At 41.4% G+C, this 19,285-nt stretch overlaps 1 protein-coding gene across 2 annotated transcripts in view; it reads left to right on the top strand.

Annotated features, from left to right (window-relative positions):
* The window catches only part of pitpnm3 (PITPNM family member 3), a 100,988-nt gene that overhangs the window by 53,458 nt on the left and 28,245 nt on the right, over window positions 1–19,285 (top strand). The window contains exons 4-5 of one of the 2 annotated variants that reach the window (XM_056271070.1): window positions 4,891–4,958; window positions 5,049–5,269. In XM_056271070.1, coding sequence (XP_056127045.1) covers window positions 4,891–4,958; window positions 5,049–5,269 — 289 coding nt within the window. The remainder of the gene's footprint in view (window positions 1–4,890; window positions 4,959–5,048; window positions 5,270–19,285) is intronic. The other variant, XM_056271071.1, reaches the window with a different exon arrangement.

Genomic DNA, 19,285 nt, shown 5'->3' on the forward strand with positions numbered 1-19,285 from the left:
AGCCAGGTGTGTTCCCTGTCAAGCAGATGGTCAGAAATGTCCTCTCTGCTCTTCCTGAAATCGCAACTTTTCCCATGTGGCTGTGGCCACAACTCATCGTTATACGTCTCAAAGTAAAGTGACAGTCTGTAACCGTTTCACAAAACATCAATCACACCATGCAGAAGCAATCAATTTAAAGGGGTCCTATTATGCACTTTTACGAAGTCTTAATTTTGTTTTTGGGGTGTACCAGGATATGATTTCACGCTTTATTGTTAAAAAAAAATTTTTTTACAGCACCTCTCTCCCCTATCTGTCTTGAATGAGTTGTTGGTTCATGTTTCAATGAAGCCCCTCCTTGCGAAATCACGAAATGTCCTGTGATTGGCTCCCCGTGTTCGGGAAATGTCACGTACCTTACCATAACCCCGAGTTTCATCTGCTCAGGTGTAAATATTAAGGATATTTAATATTTAAACCAATTCTGAAATTCGGCACAATACCTGTCTCGTATCTCTCACAGAGGAGCGGAGGCAGGGGCTGATTCTTCATTAGGGCGCGATTGGGGGACGCACTACTAAAATGCGAAAGGGACTTTTTCAATCACATTCGCATTCAACCACAGATTACGCTAGCCGTCATATATAGTCTCTATATAATCAATTTTAACCACTCAAGTTTCGTCAGGTCAAACCAAGGAGTTTTGGAAACGGGGTGGACAAAACAGCGTCTCTTTGACATAGCAACAACACTGTCTTCTCTAATGCAGCTCAACCAAGCCTTGCACCTTTTTTTGCATATTCCATGGGCGGAAATTATTTAAATGAGTAACATTGTGACTTCATAAAGCCCACAATAACACGTTGTAGGCCAAACAAGTTGTTTGTTGCGGTTCTTGGAAAGTAGACTCTGTTAAAATAAAATATCTCCCTTTGGAGTGGACTCTGAGCTTTGTAACCTTGCAGATCTTTTTTATGCTCGAACAGCAACATTACACACTAACTAAAGTTGAAAAGTGAAAAAGCATAATAGGAACCCTTTATTAGTGGCCAGAATGCCATTCATCACTGATTTGGGGTGTGTTTTAAAAAAAAATGTTTTTCAAAGGCCCCTGTTATCCAACACAATATTCAAAGCACAGTTTTTAACCAAAATTCAACATAAAAATATCATTTAAAAAAAGCCCTGCTACTGTAGCATTTTTAAATAAAATAAAAGCACTTTAATATTTTCAGTATTTCTAATATTTCTCCTGTAATTATGACAAAACGTTTTGCAGACTTTTTTTATTAACAGAAACTCGGAGTATTGATATATTCAATTAATAAATTGTAATTCCAGAAGTGCCAAGATCGGTGTGTTCTTCAATAAATATGCATATATATGCAGTTATATGCAAATATGCATATGTTAATAAATAATAACATTTAAAATCTGAATTAAATAATGTATTAAGTAGCCTACATGGTTTAAGCACTGTATCCACCATAAACTCCAGCATTATCAGCTAAGCGATTGGTATTTTTGCATCTAATCTGCATAAGTTCTGCATTTCCTAGTATTTTTGATACACTTACTGCTTGTTCCGCACCGTTGTCAATTCAGTTTTGGTATGTCTGTTTTTTGGTTCTCCACACTACAGCATGTGATCAGAGCAACATTTCATTGAGATCATCTCTAGCTCTCTTCAGTTGAGAGATACTCGTAACTTCTCTGTTGAGACTCTGCATGAGCTCAACCGATCACTGCCCTGCAGCCACTGTCAACCTCGTGATATTTTTGGCAACACGTTCATGTTTATCTCCATTATAAATGCATATCTGCACTCTGAACAGCCCTCTTTCTGTCTCTTTCAATCTTGATCTATTTCGTTTGTCACTTCTATTCTCTTGTTGCTCAGTCATTCTCTCTCTCCTTGATCCCTTTCTCTTTATATCTCTCTGTCTTGACATTCTACCGCTGTCACGTGTGGTGCAGAAGAAGAGGAGTCAGCAGTTCCAATACAAACTTTTACTTATAATATAAATCCTAAAGGTACAGACAAGCAGAAGGTTGACACACACTTACTATAACAGACAAAGTAGAACAGACAGAGAGTGACTGAACAGAAAGGAACTAAATACAAACACAGATGAACACTGGTTAACAGAAAACAGGTGAAGCAGATGATGGTGACGAGACAATGACAAACAGCTGTGATGGGTGATCAGGTGATGGCCGATAGTGTGCAGGTGGAAAACATGAGGGATGCTGGGAAGTGTAGTGCCGTAGAGGTGACAGAGCTAGTGACTGTGACAACCGCGTCATGCTTTAAAAACATTATAGACCAATCCTACCTTAGCAGCTGTTGCCTTCCATCAAATGATGAGTCTTTATCTTTATCTAAGCTTTTGCTCTTTCCTAATGAGAGTCTATTAGAGGTCATTTGTGTTTGAAAAGTTTTACACTAAATTTTCCTGAATTGATCAAAAATATTGTAAATGTTCTCATTGGTGAGCACTAGATAGTGATATTTTCTTCCTATACAAATATTTCCATCCGGAATTTTAATTAAAAAATTCCCGTCCCCTTTATTTATTTGAATATTCGTCTAAATAAGACCAAATATTTATGTGCAAAATAAGAATATTATTTTATTTCAGTATTATTTATTTCAATGACATTATGTTGTATATATGACGTTTTTATATGAAAGGTAAAGATTGATTTTAGTTTCATAGTTTTCAAGCTTACAAATGTGCATTTTAATGTTGCTGCTTGCAAAGATAACAAAAACCACACTGATGTTTTTTGATTAATTTTTAGTCAAAATAACTGATTTGGTCCATGATTCAGACTGTGCTTTTCAGGCTGGGTCTGTTTTGGCAGGCAGGAGGGATGTGTCCTCTCTGTAGTGTTATCTTGGCTCAGGTTTCCCTGGCAGAGATCCGTTTCGTTAAACTATATGATTGTGCAATCAAAAGGTGGAACGAGCTCAGTCAATACACATTTGACCCTGGTCCAACTTGTTGGAAGTATTTTCTTCCTTTCTCTTTCTTCTTCCGTTCTTCTTCCTTTCTCCATCGCATTCTTCACATACCCTCCCTGTCTGTATCTCTCTCTTTCTCTAATTGCTCGGTCTCTCTCCCTGTCCATTGATTCTGTATTTCTCTACAGGATGCTATAAATCTGCAGGGGTAGAGCTGGGTGTCTGTAGGAAACATAGGACATGAGCTAAAGCAACTCCAGAGCAGAGTGAATAAGAACAAAATGTCCCCATTGTCCCCCACTTTGTCATTTCGTTCTCCTATCCTTATTGCTTGTTATTATTTTCTCTCCATCTCTTTGCCATCACTTCCTCACCTTTTGAGCCCAATTGAAACTAAACTGTGGGAGTTCTCAGCGTTTCCCGCTCTGCCGCTCTGGCCGAGCATTAAATTCCTACTGTGGAATTTCATTAACACACAAAGCTCACCGTCCATCCGTCTGTCTGTCTGTCTGTCTGTCTCTGTCTATCCATATATATGACTCATTACGTAAGCTGAATTTGTTTGTGTCTTACATGCATCTGGGGATGTAGTCAGACAGGCTATTAAGAAAGTGGCACGGAGCCTAAAAATGCTGCGGCTTATTGGCAGCATACAGTGTAAAGCACAGGAGAGAACACAGCTCTGCTCCCTGACTGTTTTCCTTATGGTGCGACTGTGAATGAAAGCCTGCAGCTGGGATGAGCACAGGCTCTCACTATTGGGAGGTTTTTCTACAGGCGGGTACAGCTTTTCAATGAACACAATTGCTCCTTGGAGACCTAGTGATTTAGAAGTGAATGAATATGCCATTAAGAGGAGTAGTCTGGTCTATCATCGGCTCAGTCTGTTTGATGTTACAGCAGCTCAGGGTTGTCATGACATCATCTTGATGGTCAAAAAACATGCGGTTTCCCACACTTGTCTGTGAAAGGTTGGATTATGAATCAGTCCAGTGCTTGTTTGTATAACTCTTAACTGGCTCTGTTTTTCAGATTATGCTTTCTCATTAAATAATGATGGGATTGGATTTCAATAACTGTTGTAGATTAGATCATTGAAAAAACACCTGGAATTTGACGATAATGAGAGGAGGACTGAGTAATATGGGAAAAGAAAACCAGACATTATTATTATTCATTAAGTTCGCCATTGACAAATATCCAACTAGTTTTAGAAGGCATGTTGTAAATATGTGTAATGTTACCTTGAACAACCGCTTTGGGATTTAATTCCTTGAAGTTTCACCTTGTGGATTGTGAGTTTCCAACATTTCCCTCCTAAAAGCACATAGACTAATAAAAGGCATTGAGATGGCATGCACACAAGCTCCATGCTGTCAGAATGACTGGAGGCCAGCCAGATCAGGAGCGCTAGATCATGAGAGTGTGAGAATGAGATGGCAGAACGGAGCGGGAAGCTACAAATGGAGAAAAAAAAATAGAGCATGCAATGGTGAAGGTGAGGTATAATGACTTTGGCTAAAGGCCAGCAGTCATATTTGGAAATCCGGAGGCACCGAAAAGCTTTTTTTTGGTCCTGTACACTTCCTCTTGTGTGTAATTTGTTATTTTTTATGACACCAGCTGACATCAAAATGAAAGAGTTTGTCTGATACAAATCCCAAGCTCTGTCTGTTTCTTATTGACCTGTTTTAAAATATGATGGTACCAGTATGGTGTTTTGATAATAACACTACCTTTTCTGTGTCGTACTATGAAGAAAATAAATAGAAGGTAAAATCGTTTATAAGAGGCGGATGAGTGTGCTTTGAAGGATCGATAATCATTTGTGGTTTTGTTTGCTGTGCATCTGTGCAAAGTGGCTATAATCACCCTCTTTCTCTTTTTTTTTATATGTATCCCCATCTATCCATCTCATGTTCTTTCCTTAATGGGCTCAGAGAGTCTGTACCGTGTAAGGAGGCAGAAATGTGTCCCTCAGACTAGCATTGACGGAGAGGAAGCTGAGGTAAGATTATCCTTTTTAAATATTCAGTATTCTACTGCTTTCTTTTCTATAATACTGTGCTGTGACTTTTCCGTGTGCCTTGTCCACCAGAAGAAATGTCAAACACATCTGCTGGTGCTGGTGGTTCACGGGGGGAACATACTGGACACGGTGGGCGGAGAGCCAGGTGCAAAGTCTGCAGATGTAAACACTCTGTCCTCAGTGTTGGAGAAAGTATCTCAAGCTCATTTCCAAGCTGCAGCTCAGCATGTCGTCATCAAGTTGGTGCCGTGCCCAGCTATATGCGCAGAGGCCTTCTGCCTTGTGTCCAAGTAAGTAGCTATTACTGAAAGCAATTTAATGACCATGTTTTTTTTGTTGAAAATGTGCCATGGTATTCTTTTAAGTAAATACCATTGTGTATATAGGCTATCATCTAATACCATCACGGTTTCCTTTCAACGGTGCTGTTTTGTAACTGGTCTGACTGGCTTCCTTTTCTGGCATGGAAGGTTTTGATCCGTTGTGCAAATACACTACGAAATGAGATCCCACATACATAGATGTTTTGTTCTGAAGTCATGGGAACACCCTTAGGTGAAACTGGCTGAATGCACAAAACTAATTTTATGGGAAAATGCTGACAGATTCGGTGGCAGTTGTTTTTCTGAACTCGCTGTGTTTATATATATATAATTTATATTTATTTTACTTAATATTTAATAAATTAGAAATAAATCATTTGAAAATTAATTAAATATAAACAGACTTCACATAATTCACATTAATCCCATTTCAGTATTTTTCACAAATAAAGAAATTGTTGAAGAATATGAATAAAAAGAAAGTAAACACTGCCTGCCATTGGCCCCCTGGTGGAGAATGACTATACTGTTCAAACATTTGAAGTTGTTAATATTGGGTGCTTCTCAATATCCCTCCTCGTCTCCTCGCTCCTCCGTCCTCCATCCTATGACCCGGAAACCGATCGAGCTCAGCCATCTTGAAGGACATCTCAATTCTCTAATTGCACCGCGAGGATCGAGGAGTGAGGAGGCTTCCAGAGGAGTTATGAGCGAGGATACACAGGTGTATCCTTTGCGGAAGTGTTTTATCGACCAAACTTGACGCACGTATACATTATCTTCCCCCTTCACATCGGTAAAAATCATTTTAATTTATACTTTACCTTTGCAGTTTATATAAACCACACATCTCACATATTTCAACAGGGTATCTTGCTTTATTATTATTTATTACTAATTTCTTAAATAACCAAACTTCAACAACATAAGGGCAGATCCTTTGAGCGCAGCTGATGACGCTATGAAGTGATGCTCGAGTGATCAAGTATTCCAATGTATAAAAAAACTTTCATTCGATTCCTCCGTCCTCATTTTCTTTCCTTGCAGCCTTCCCTCGCATCCTACAGGGGGCTGAGACGCGAGGAAAGGAAACGAGGATGCACAAATAAGAATTGAGAAGCACCCATTGTTTTTGTCATGATTCCTAAATCTGTGAGAAGCCTGTGTTTCTCTGTTTCCTAAAGGACTTTTATGTTGAAGTGTTTTCTGTCCCCCCCTGGTTCTGTGTTCATTTCCTGTTTGCCTTCTGCCTTGCTTGTTTCCATAGTAACCTTGATTAGGTCTTGATTGTTTCCCAGGTGTGTCTTGTTTGCTCATCACCCTTTGTCTATTTATACCCCAGTGCTTCTCTTGTTCTTTGTCTAACCTTGCCTATACATGGTTGTATTGTGTGTGTGTTTGTTGTACGTTCACGTGCCTATCTTGTTGCTTGTCTAGAGTTATTTCAGTTGACCTGTTTCAATACATTTTTACTGCACTTGGATCCAACGCCTAACAGCAGCCACATTACAGATTTAATGTTTTGAAAAGGAGTATCTTATGCTTACCAATGCTGCATTTACAGTGAAAACGTTAATATAGCAAATTACAATTTAAAATAACTGCTTCAGTCTTCAGTGTCACATGATCCCTCAGAAATCATTCTAAAATGCTGATTTGGTGCTCAAGAAACATTCTTTATTATTATCATTGTTAAAAATAGTAGTGCTGCTTAAAAAGGGGATGTCTAAAGCTATTTCGTGCATTCTGACTTATTTACACTGTTAAAGAGTTGGATTCTCATGCTAAACATGGCCAAAGTTTAAAAAAACAAATAGGACGTACTGTATGACGGAGTATTTCTGTGCCAAATGCACTCCTTCAAGATTCATATAAGTTGCGGAAAGTTTTTTTCGAGTATGGCCCTGTATGACGTCACAAAGGGCGGAATTCCTTGAATGGGCACTTCTCCTGGAAGAGCGTGCGCACACATCAACCAGAGTGAGAGCAAGAGCGAGCCCATCAACGTGCAAGTTCGGGTTACGGAAGCTGTTTGCATTTCGCCTTTGGCTAAGCCACACCCTAGAATGTAGATTGACCAATCACAGCGCAGCGCAAGAACGAGCTCCCACAGAGGTCCGACACTTTTTCACAGCGCTCCATTGACTTTAACACAGGCGTTTTTGTTATTTTTATTGTTATTTTTGGTCTCGACAGGTTATTACCGTCGTAATTTTATGAAAAATATGGTTAAATGTTGTGCCTGGGGCATTTGTAACACAGATACGCGTTTCCCAGAGAGGTTGGAGGGGGGTGTCCGTTTTTTTCCCTTCCCAAACCGAAGTCAAATCCTGACAAGTGTAGCTCACGCTGCCAATAAATAAGTTACAACGTTATACTCGCGTAGTCCGTTTGCTTTGTAATAACGATTATAGAAGTGAATAGAGACTCACCCAGCTTGCATGAACAGTGTTGCTCCTTGATATTGTTAGTCCCAGCCGCCGTCTCGATTAGTAGGATATGCGGTGGTTCATTTTTTGACGTGAATATAGCCTTCGAACGTATATTGCAGCCCTTTTGCCTACTTCTATCGGACGCTTTATTTGCTGCTTTATAAAAGTTTGATAAAATTTTAGCAGGAAGAGCTGTCACAGCATAAGCCATGTTGATTCCAGAGCCCAGATGAAGTTTTTTTGTCGGACGTAGCAACAGTAACTAAGGGGGGCGGGGCTTAGCCAAAGGCGAATTCTGCACGGCACGTCTCCAGGAGCCTCGGCTGTTTTCAGAAAGACTCTGTACAGCGTATCTGTCTTTTATAAATCTGATAAAACTAAAGACTCTTCGGAGATATGAAGGATACAATACTACTCTATAGGTACTCAAGATTAAAGGACAAGTCTGGTATTTTACACTTAAAGCCCTTTTTTAAGATCGTTTCTGATGAAATAGAATGGTAAAGATTAAAATTTGGACACATGCTGCTGGCCCGAGAATTTTCGGTTTTGTGGTTGCACCCCCCCCCACCTCCACAATGGTTGCATAGGTGCACTGGAACAATCCTTCCTAAAACGCATTAAACTTTAGTTTACAAAGACGTGAAACTCACCGAGTGGTCTGGGGTGTTCAGTGATATGTTCACACAAAAATCGCTGCAAAAGATGCTTTCCAACAGGTTTTATCGTAGTTTTTGTCCAAGTCAAGTCAATGGAGTTGGACAAAAACTACGATAAAACCTGTTTAACCTAAACTAAAGTTTAATGCGTTTTATGAAGGATTGTTCCAGTGCACCTATGCAACCATTGTGGAGGTGGGGGGGGGGGGGGGGGTGCTACCACAGAAACCGAAAATTCTCGGGACAGCAGCAAGTGTCCAAATTTCAATCTTAACCGTTCTATTTCATCAGAAACGATCTTAAAACAGGGCTTTAAGTGTAAAATACCGAACTTGTCCTTCAACATGAGATTGGCAGAAACTATGTTGTGTAATGTCCCCTTTAATATTTTTGTGTTTACTGTGAAACAATTTTCCCAGGATTCCTTGATGAATAGAACATTCAAAAGGACAGCATTAGTTTGAAATATTGTAAAAGTCTGTACTGTCACAATTTGCAATTTATTGCATCCTTGCTGAATAAAAGTATAAATCTTTCAAAAAAATTTGATCAGTGTATTGCAAGGTAAATTCACCACCCTTACGGCCACTGCTCTTATTAATTGTTAATTTTCACTAGAAAATTCTAGAAGGGAATGCAGTATTTTAAATTATAAAGTTTATATTTTACTTTCAATTCTTCCTCTGAAAAGTCCTGAAAACTCTTCGCTAGGTTAGGGAGAATTCATAATAATTCATATTAATTTGCATTGCCTTTTGCTCAACATCTGTTCATCTCATGCAGGTAGAATAAGAGTTCAAATAAGATACAAAGCTTAGGCTTAGCGTGATTTGTTTGCTTGACAGGACACATAAGGATTTTTTGTCGGCCCTCTCTGCCGCTGTTCATTTATAAGGGATGAAGCGAATAAGAATTAGAAGACAGCCCCAAGTCAGCATATAACGCTAATACTTTCTGTGAGAATCAGCCTTTAAAACGAACAGAGTCCCTTTAAGCCGTGAAAGTGGATCCTTCGCTTCAAGGGCTCAGTGGCTCAGGGCCCTTCTGAGTTATTTCTTCTATAGCTTTAGGCCTTTTATGTCAGTTTGTTCTGTCTTTGTCATCACCTGGGTAAAGCAATGAAAATGGAGGAGCTCCATAGAGTTGGAACAAACAGAGCAGAAGAGGATCTTTGATCACATGATCACAATCTCTGCCTGCTCCCATGGCGCACACAGTCTAATAAAAAAATGTCAATCACTGGGGTACCGTGGAGATTAACATGATAAACCCTGTTCATGAGTGACATACAAACTGCATTTGCTCTTTTGCTTGTGATTTTATGGTTCAGTGCTGGAGTATTAACCAACCTGAGCAAAGGACAAATGGATAGATGCAGAAAGCATGACCAGTTTTATGCTGTCTGCATTTGTCCATTACTGAGACAGGGGATACAATAAAAGTGATATAATATAGAACAACAGCCTGCAGAGAGAGACAGTAGTAATTGTTGCAGGTCATAATCGTGCTCCCTGGATACAGAATACACATAAACACACATTTACACGTTTCAGAATCATACAAAAGGGTTTTCTTTTCATCAGCACGACTTCCTTTTTCCTTCCCACATGGTTAATGAAGGCATTAGGCGCTCAGTTTACACTGTTACTTAGCCCTAGATCAGCCAAAACAACATCAGTAGGCTCTGGTGCTCCAGGAAGAGACATGTGGCTGATTTTATCTCCTGCTGGGTCTTGTCTGTTGGACAGCAGCAGCAAGGACTAAACAATGGGGTGAATCTAACGAAACCTGTCGAAAACTACTTTTTATTTTTGCAGTTTGACATTATTCTTGCAGTTTGTGAATTACAAACATACACACATATGTATATCTAATCTATTTGATCTGCTAGTTTTGTCTATTAACCTTCTTTTTTTTAATAATATTTGAAAACATATCGGTGCTCGATGGTTTGCCCATATGAAAGTATATTTATTTAATAATTTTTTTCTCCTTGCTGCAGTCCACTTTGTGACTTCCAACTTTATAGCATATATTTATACTATATATTTTTGTGCAGTTATTTTCCATTTAATTTATTTGATAAATTTATAATAAGTAATGAATTTTAAAAAGTCCTGTATTATAGTCAATAGAATCTACTGAGAATCACCATTCAGAATATTGAGAATTGCACAGGAACACTAAAGTAAAACATTTCGGTGATAATTGGTGTGAAAAACATAATGGTCCTAAAAATTGACATTTTATAAATATTTTTTTATAAATTGACATTAAAAAATGCATTTTTTTTCTTTTTGGTTTTAGGGTAAAATATGACCTTGGCATGTTTTTGTGAGAATCACCCACTGCTCACTGCTTTCTCCCCATTGACAGACAGTCCAGACGTTAACGGCTCACTGCCATGTTTAGAGCCCCTTTTATAGTGCACACATCTTCTGTCAGTAGAGCTGCCATGCATGTATGTTCTCAGTTCCTCTGTTTAAGAGCTTTGGGAATGGTCCTGCCAAGCCATCATGGCTGATAATGAGTTCCCTCTCCTAATGAGGTGTGCTTATATGACTTTACAGTGTGTGTGTGTCTGTGTTTGTGAAGCAGCGTCTTACACACAGAAAACACTCAAACATGCATTAGCAAAGGAGGGGCGGAATGTTATGGAGCTTTGTGTTTGCCGTCTCCACACAGGATTTCCAATTAGCAACTCTGGTAAAAAAGCTTCCACATTGATTTGCTCTCACCAAAGCACAGTGTGCAAGTCAATTCAATACGTGATTCCTGGAGTAAAACAATTTGGGGCTCTGTCACAGCTCAGATAGGAGGGAGGTGTACACTGATTCGTCTCTCGAGGACAGCACCACCTGAGCGTTGATGGTGCAGGTCTGCTCCGTATTCCTCGTGTGCTTTGGTTTACAACCTGTAACTCCTCGTTAGTCTTAGGCGTGAATCTTTGCAACTTTAAACATTTTATTATAGGTCCATTTTATTATCTGGTCCTCGATTTTTGAACGGTCTGTGCATTAGTAGTGGAGATTTGATTGGCTTTTACATGGTTGCATCAGTAGGTGGCGACAAGTGAATGTCAGTGATCAACAGATTAATTCAAAGATGCTGATTCATTCAGGCACGAGTTAGTCATTGAATTATTCACTCAACTGATTAGTTCAAAAACTTTGATTCGTTTATCAACAAGTGAATCATTGAATCATTCACTCAACCAGTTTGTTGTAACATACTGATTCATTCAGGAATGAGTGAGTCATTACTCACTCAACAGATTCATTTGAGTGAACTATTTAATTATTTAGTTAACCGATTTGTAAAAAAAGAAATGCTGATTCATTCAGGAACAAGTTATTAAATTATTCACTCAAACAATTCGTTCCAAAACACAGATTCATTCAGTTACGGTGTGTTGCTCGAAGACGTGTAAAACTTTATGCTGTGCATTTGTTTGGAACTATTTTCATTGGCAGAGCAAGAACAGACAAAGTAACTGCCACACTACAAAAAAAATGTAAGCTGGTACAACAACAAAAAATCTTAGTACTAATTTCCTCTAGCTTTTTCTTGTTGACTCAACTTTTAAATAACAGTTATATGAACTGAAAATAAACTGTCTGTGACACACACACACACACACACACACACACACACACACACACACACACACACACACACACACACACACACACACACACACACACACACACACACACACACACACACACACACAAAAAACGTTTAGTTGAGTCAAATTGACATTATTTGTTTTCTGGAGAGGTCAGAGGTGCAACTATTCTTTAACAAATATTTTGTAGTTGAGCCAATTCAACCTTTTTTGTCTATTTTTTTACTGAAAAATAGACAAATTCTTTTTTATTGAAAATCATTTGGTCATCACCATTTTGGTGATGAGCGTTTCCTTTGGTTGGTCAGTTTGGCTGTTTGTGTAAGTTTGTGGTCTTTGTAACAGTGTTTAAAAAAAACACATGATTTGTTGCTATAAGAAAGAAACCAAGATGATCAAGTTTTCAGCCTCATAAACTAGAATATGTCCCTAATCTTATTTCTGACCATAAGTGATTTATTTAATTAATATATTACCAGCAAAACTTTCTTGCAGCAGATCAGACATTCTGGATTCGGATTTTAAAATACGTTATGGGGAAAAAAGTATCTCAACAATGGTGACATGCTTAATGTCGCAATGCATGCTGGGAGCCACCATAGTATTAAAATCATGGCTCCCAGCATGCATTGTGGCATGAAACATGTCACCATTATTGAGATTCATATGCTGATTCTTGATGTCTGTGTGTGTCTAAAAAAAAATTCCACAATAGATTTAAACATCAAAATTCAGAATGTCTAATCTGTTGCATAAAAGTTTTGTTGGTAAACCTAATATACTATTCACAAATAACATCTTTTGATCAGGAACAAGAGTAGTGACCTATTCCCTTTTTGATGCTGTTATCTAGATCACCTGATCTTTTTTTATTGGTTTCTTTGCAACAAATTATATGTTTTGCTAAACATTGTTACAAAGACCACAAAATCACATAAATGCCAAGAGTCAAACTTACCAACTCAAGGAAACGCTCATCACCACAATGGTGACCAAACATAAAAAAAAAAAAAAAACTACATCTGAACCTGTTTATTCTTAATAAGAACGTCTGTTTCCAATAGACAAAAAAATGTTGAATTGGTTCAACTACAAAAGATTTGTTACAGAATAGTTGCATCTCTCTAGAAATCAAATAATGTCAAGTTGATTCAACTAAACGTTTTTTTTTTGTGTGTGTGTGTGTGTCACAGACAACTTATTTTCAGTTCGTATAACTGTTATTTACAAAAGTTGAGTCAACAAGAAAAAGCTAGTGAAAATTAGTACCAAGATTTTTTTTGTTGTACGAGATTTTAACAGTGTGGATTTTTGCTGAACCAACACAACAAAATCAGTCATTTAAACTTTTTTCAAGTTTTGTTTTTTACAGTGGTGGATTTTTTGCTGAACCAACACAGTAAAAATAAGTCATTTCAACTTTTTTCAATTTGTGTTTTTTACAGTGCAATAATGTGTCTAAAATGTAAGTAACTATATTTACTTTATTGCATAAAAGCTGTTAGTGTATCACAAAGCAGGCATGTTGTTGGTATTGCTTATTAACTTTAGTTTACTGGTAGTGTTTTGCTAATTTAAAGCTATTTTTGTTTACTAATGGATTTGTTTGTGGCTGATGCATCTTGGTAGGTCCCTTACATCATGGAAAGGAAGAGGAAATATTTACTAACAATCTTATGTTGCTTGAAAGATAGAAAGACGTAGCTTTGAGATGCATATCTTTTATCTGAGCCCTATTGGCCCTAATGGTCGGAAGAGAGATCCCATTAATGAGAGCTAATGCTTTATAAACATAAATGAGACTTATGACTCCCTTGCAAATTAGATATTCAGATGGCTTTCTTACATGCAGCAGTGTTTGTGAATGTCTGGTTAGATTTCAGCTCCCACTTGTGCATTTGCAAGAGGTTTTTTGGCAGTCTAAAAGTGGGTTATTGATCACAACTCCTTCCTCTCACCCTCCTCAGCTGGAGCTGGGTTATTTTGAGACCCAGAAGCCATCGCCTGTGGAGCAGGCTAGCAGGGAGTACAGGGGTCTTCATTTGTTCTGAGTAGGCTTGGAAGGTTTTAATGAGGGCGGTAGGATTTGTATGCTAGGATTAGTAAGATGTTAGATGGATGGATGGATAAATGCTTGTGTTATTGATTTATGCTTGATATTCATAACAGATAGTTAAAAATGTTAATGACTATGATGTTATATGGTAGACTTGAAATGTTGAACTACAGTACCATTCAAAAATTTGAGTGGAGTAAGATCTATTTGTTTTTCTTTTTGAAAGAAATTTCTTACGCTCAACAAAGCTGTATTTATAAAAACATATTTTCTATTTTAATATTTTTTTAAAATGTATATTTATTTATTCCTGGGATGGCACAGCTGAATTTTTAGCAGCCATTAATCCAGTCTTAAATCTAAAATGCTGATTTGGTTTGGAAACATTTCTTATTATCAATGTTGAAAAAAAAAAGTGCTGCTAAATATTTTTGTGGATGTCTTTACTGTTACTTTTCATTACTTTAATGCATCATTGTTGAATAAAAGTATTAATTTCTTTAAAAAAAAATCTTGCTGACCCCTTATCCAATTACTTTACATTACTTTCACTTTGTACATTACTATAGGCCTTTGCTTTTTTAAATCCACAATTGTTAGTAACAAGCTAACATGTTCTTTTCTGTACAAGAGCTTAGTATTCACACACAGTTCAAGGGAGGAAACGTCTCGGTTACTAACGTAACCTCAGTTCCCTGAGAGTAGGGAACGAGTCAATCAATCAATCAATTTTTATTTATAAAGCGCTTTACAACAACCAGAGTTGATCAAAGCGCTGGACAAAGACAAAAAGTACAGGACAAAAAATAAAAGAGTGAAATATAAAACAATACAAAAAAAAGAAAAAAAAAGAAAAGAAAAAGTATTGCGTAAGTAGCTTACGCTATGGGAAAACTCCTTTTCTCGAGAATATTGAAGCCAATTTTTTTAAAAGCAGTGCAGCTGCATAGCAGACACATAGCTGAGAGCCTAGCACGCTCATTGGCTGTGCTGTGGCAACTGCACAAACCTTTGGCGAGGAGACTCTGGCGCGCAAACCAATCAGTGTCAGAGCCCGCCAGAATGGGCGTGGCTTATAGCTTTATAAGCCCCCATTCTCACCATATAATTCAGGTTAAATCGACTGAAGCGATCCCCTGATTGAAGTACAGTAGCACGGCGGGTTTCGCAATACTCGTTCCCTACTCTCAGGGAACCGAGGTTACGTTAGTAACAAGTTCTCGTGTTGCCTAAGTAGCTTACACTATGGGAACCCTTTTCAAAACGCTGTACGTGCTTAAAACTGCCTGAACGGGGCAGAACGCTCCAAATAGACTCTGAGAGCCCTGACAGGGCAGAGTAGATTCACGTCTCTTTCGTCCTCTGGCGAGGGAAGAGCTGATAGCGAAATGACCTGCGCTCTGAACGGAGTGGAGAGCACTTTAGGAACATACTCGTGCCTGGGCTTAAGGACGACTCTGGAGTCGTTGGGCCCGAATTCAAGGCAGGACGCGTTCACTGAAAGCGCTTGCAAATTGGCCACTCACTTGACGGATGCCAGTGATAGCAAGAGAGCAGTTTTGAGTGAAAGATGCTTCAGGTCAGCGGACTGAAGCAGCTCAAACGGGGCTCCTTTCATGGCCAGAGGGGGGTCGAGGTGGGATTAGCCTTCTGGCCCCCTTGAGGAAGTGGACGACCAGGTCGTTTCTTCCCAGTGATTGTCCGGCCACATGAGCGTGAGATGCTGCTATGGACACTACATATACTTTGAGCGTGGAAGGGGTGCGACCCGCATTCAAAAGCTCTTGTAAAAAGAAGAGCACCTTTGGCACTCAGCATGAGTAGGGGTTCAGGCTCCGTGCTGCACACCAGCCGGAGAACACTGACCATTTTAGAGCGTAAAGACGCCTGGTTGAGGGCGCTCTCGCTTCAGTGATGGTTTTCAGCACCCCTTCTGGGAGGTACCCGGATACCCGTTGAGGGGCCATACATGGAGGGCCCACAAGTCGGGACGGGGATGCCAGATCGTGAGGAGGTCTCTCCTCAGCGGAATCGGCCATGGGGCTGTTTCCAGCAGCTGAGTCAACACGGAGAACCATAGCTGGTTCTTCCAGAGAGGGGCTATCAAGAGCACTGCACACTTGCTCTCCCTGATCCATTCGATGACCTGAGTTAGTATTGTGACCGGAGGGAATGCATACAGCAGGCGGCTTGGCCAGTCATGGGCTAGTCTTTGGAGAAAAATGTTTGGCAACGAGCGTTGACTTCTGAGGCGAAGAGGTCGACCTCTGCCTCGCCGAAGATGCTCCATATCAGCTGAACCGTTCGCGGGTGAAGCGACCATTCCCCTGGGGGAACTTTGTCTCTGGTTCAGAATGCCTGGCACGTGCGCCGCTCTCAGTGAGCGCAGGTGGTGCTGAGCCCATATAATGAGGTTTTTGGCCATGGTATGCAGGTTGCTCGACCTGAGTCCACCTTGGAGATTTATATAGGATACTACCACCGACATGTTGTCCGTCCGGACCAAGACGTGGTGGTCTTTTAGGTATGGGAGAAAAGCTTTTAGCGATAGAGCGACCGCTCTCATCTCTAGACAGTTTATGTGTAGCCGCCTCTCTGGGCTCGACCATAGGCCGGAGATGGGCCTCCCCTCGTAAAGGGCCCCCCAACCTAGGTTGGAGGTGTCGGTTGAGATAACTTTCCTCTTTGAAATCCCACCAATACTCATGCCGGTTTGGTGTCAGCCGGCTGCTTTCCATGGAGCCAGGCCTCTGCTACAGCCGTGGTTCACTCTGATGCGTAAGTGGCCCGGCCACCAGGTGTGAGCCGGTACACAGGGTGTTAACCAGCGCTGAAGTGGACGCTTGTACAGTAGACCCAGCTGGAGTACTGAAGATGCAGAGGCCATGAGACCTAACATCTCCTGAAAGGCGCGCAAATGCCTACTCTGAACGATGTTGTTCGGCGTTGAATGGTGAGCGCGCTCTCTGACGTAAGCCGCGCTCACATTTGTATAGAGTTTATGACTGTTCCCAGGAAGGATATTCTCTGGCTGGGAGACAGTGTGCTTTTGGAAGCATTGATCCTGAGACCTAGGCATTCTAGATGGCTGAGGAGCCAGGGTCTGTGAGTTATTAACTGCGCCTCCGTTTGGGCTATAACCAGCCAATCGTCGAGGTAGTTCAACACTCGCACTCTCCATTGTCTCAGGGGGGTGAGAGAGGAGCACTTAACATGCATTCGTAAATGTACGGGGTGCTAGAGATAGACCGAACGATAGGAACGTGTACTAATAAGCCTGCCCCTCTAAAGCGAATCTCAAGAATGGCCTGTGATGGGGAGTTCTTTGAATGTGAAAATAAGCATCTTTCAGATCCACAGAGAAAAACCAATCCCCTGGGCGAATCTGCGCGAGGATTTGTTTGGTTGTTAGCATTCTGAACGGGCACGTCATAAGCGCTTTATTCAGGTGTCTGAGATCTACGATGGGCCTGAGGCCGCCATCCTTCTTTGGAACGAGGAAGTAGCGACTGTAAAAGACTGACTCGCTTAGTGATAACGGGACTGGCTTTACAGCCCCTTTTGCTAACAGTTTCGACACTTCGGTGTGAAGGACGTGAGCCACGTCGCTTCTCACTGTTGTCTCGGCCACGGCTAGAAAGCGCGGAGGTCTGCGAGCAAACTGAAGCGAGTAGCCTCGTTTTATTATGTTCAACACCCATTCTGATATCCCGGGGATGGTCTCCCAGGGCTTGGTCCCTCATAGCTAGGGGTTGAATGATGTCTGGGAACGGTCCGCTTTGTGATAGGGACCCGGCCGCCCAGATGCTCTGTGCTTGTGATACTGTGGGAACAGTGCTTATGTGCTGGGGTGCATACTTTATAGTGGGCACACAACCTACATTTATTACATCTCCAGCGCGAGCCGGAGGGAGAACAGACAGAAAAGTGCTCTTTTCGTGCTTTATTTGGGTCGCCGTAAAAACTGCGTTTCAAAACAGACTCGTTTACTGCAATATTGACATTTCCAGCCGCCTGAAAAGAGGGGACTGGGAGATGTGTGAAAAGCTTTTTGGAGGTTGGTCCGGCCGCAGCGGGACTCAAACACTCTATTTTCCTTCCAGTCACCATGGCTAGGAAGGCTTTCGAGGCTCGGGGTCCAACACAATCTTGGGTCGGGGTTCCCGTCGCTCTGGGAACTGCTGTTGCTTCATTGAACGAGAGTGGTGGCAGACCTCAGCCGCTGGGCGGGGCTGGGAGACCGGCGGCGCTGGGCTGAGGGAGCGGTGCCTTCTTGTGGCAGCCAGAAGCAGAGCTGGAGCTTTTACGGAGGAAGTGATGCATAGTCTGCAACGCTTTCTGGGCCTCTGTGTAACGTTCTGCGAAACCCTTGACTGCTGGGCCGAACAGACCGGTGGTGGAGATAGGGGAGTCCAGAAAAGCTGCCCTGTCTGCGTCCTTCATCTCTGTTAAGTTTAACCAAAGATGACGTTCAAGCACCGTCAATTTTGCCATGCTCCTACCAATAGCCTGGGTGGTTGACTTGGTAGCTCGCAGAGCCAGGTCTGTGGTGCTGCGCAGGTCCCTGAAAGCTTCCGGTTCAGGTCCAGACTCGTCCATCGAGCGAATAAGTTTGGCCTGAAAAACCTGGAGGACAGTCATGGTGTGAAGCGCCGAACCAGCTTGGCCAGCGGAGGCAAGGTTTGGACGGGTGAGTCGCTTTAGCTTTCCATTCCATAGCGGTGGGCGGGTAGAGGTGTGCGGCCACCCCTTCCTCGAGGGGAGGAATTGTTTCATATCCTTTCTCCACAGCGCCGTCAGCCGACAGTCGAGAGCGTTGAGGAGCTGGAAGGCTTTAGACGAGCTGAATATGGCGCCTTCCACCACTTTGTTAGCTCGTCGTGTACCTCAGGAAAGAAAAGAGCAGGCCTCTGCTGAGGCGAAGACCACTCGAGCCCGAGGTCTTCAACGGCCTTAGTCAGCACGCGGAGAAGCTCTGCGTTAAGGCTGGTTCTCATGTCGCTCCTGCTGGCTTGTGTAGAGGGTGCGGCGTCGGCCATGGGGCCCGTCCACTCCTCGCATTCGGATGCAGCGAGAGAAAGGCTGTCATCCTTTTCGTCCTCCTCGTCTGATCCCCCAAAAGAGACGAGACCGGCCTCTCCCTGAGAGGGGTGCTGGTCCGCCTGTGTGAACAGGACCGGCGAGGGGGTTTCCCTGGGTAAGGGCGAG

This window comes from Rhinichthys klamathensis, unplaced genomic scaffold (genome assembly GCF_029890125.1).
Source record: "Rhinichthys klamathensis goyatoka isolate OS25496 unplaced genomic scaffold, OSU_Roscu_1.1 h1tg000311l_1, whole genome shotgun sequence".
NCBI classification, from domain to species: Eukaryota; Metazoa; Chordata; class Actinopteri; order Cypriniformes; family Leuciscidae; genus Rhinichthys; species Rhinichthys klamathensis.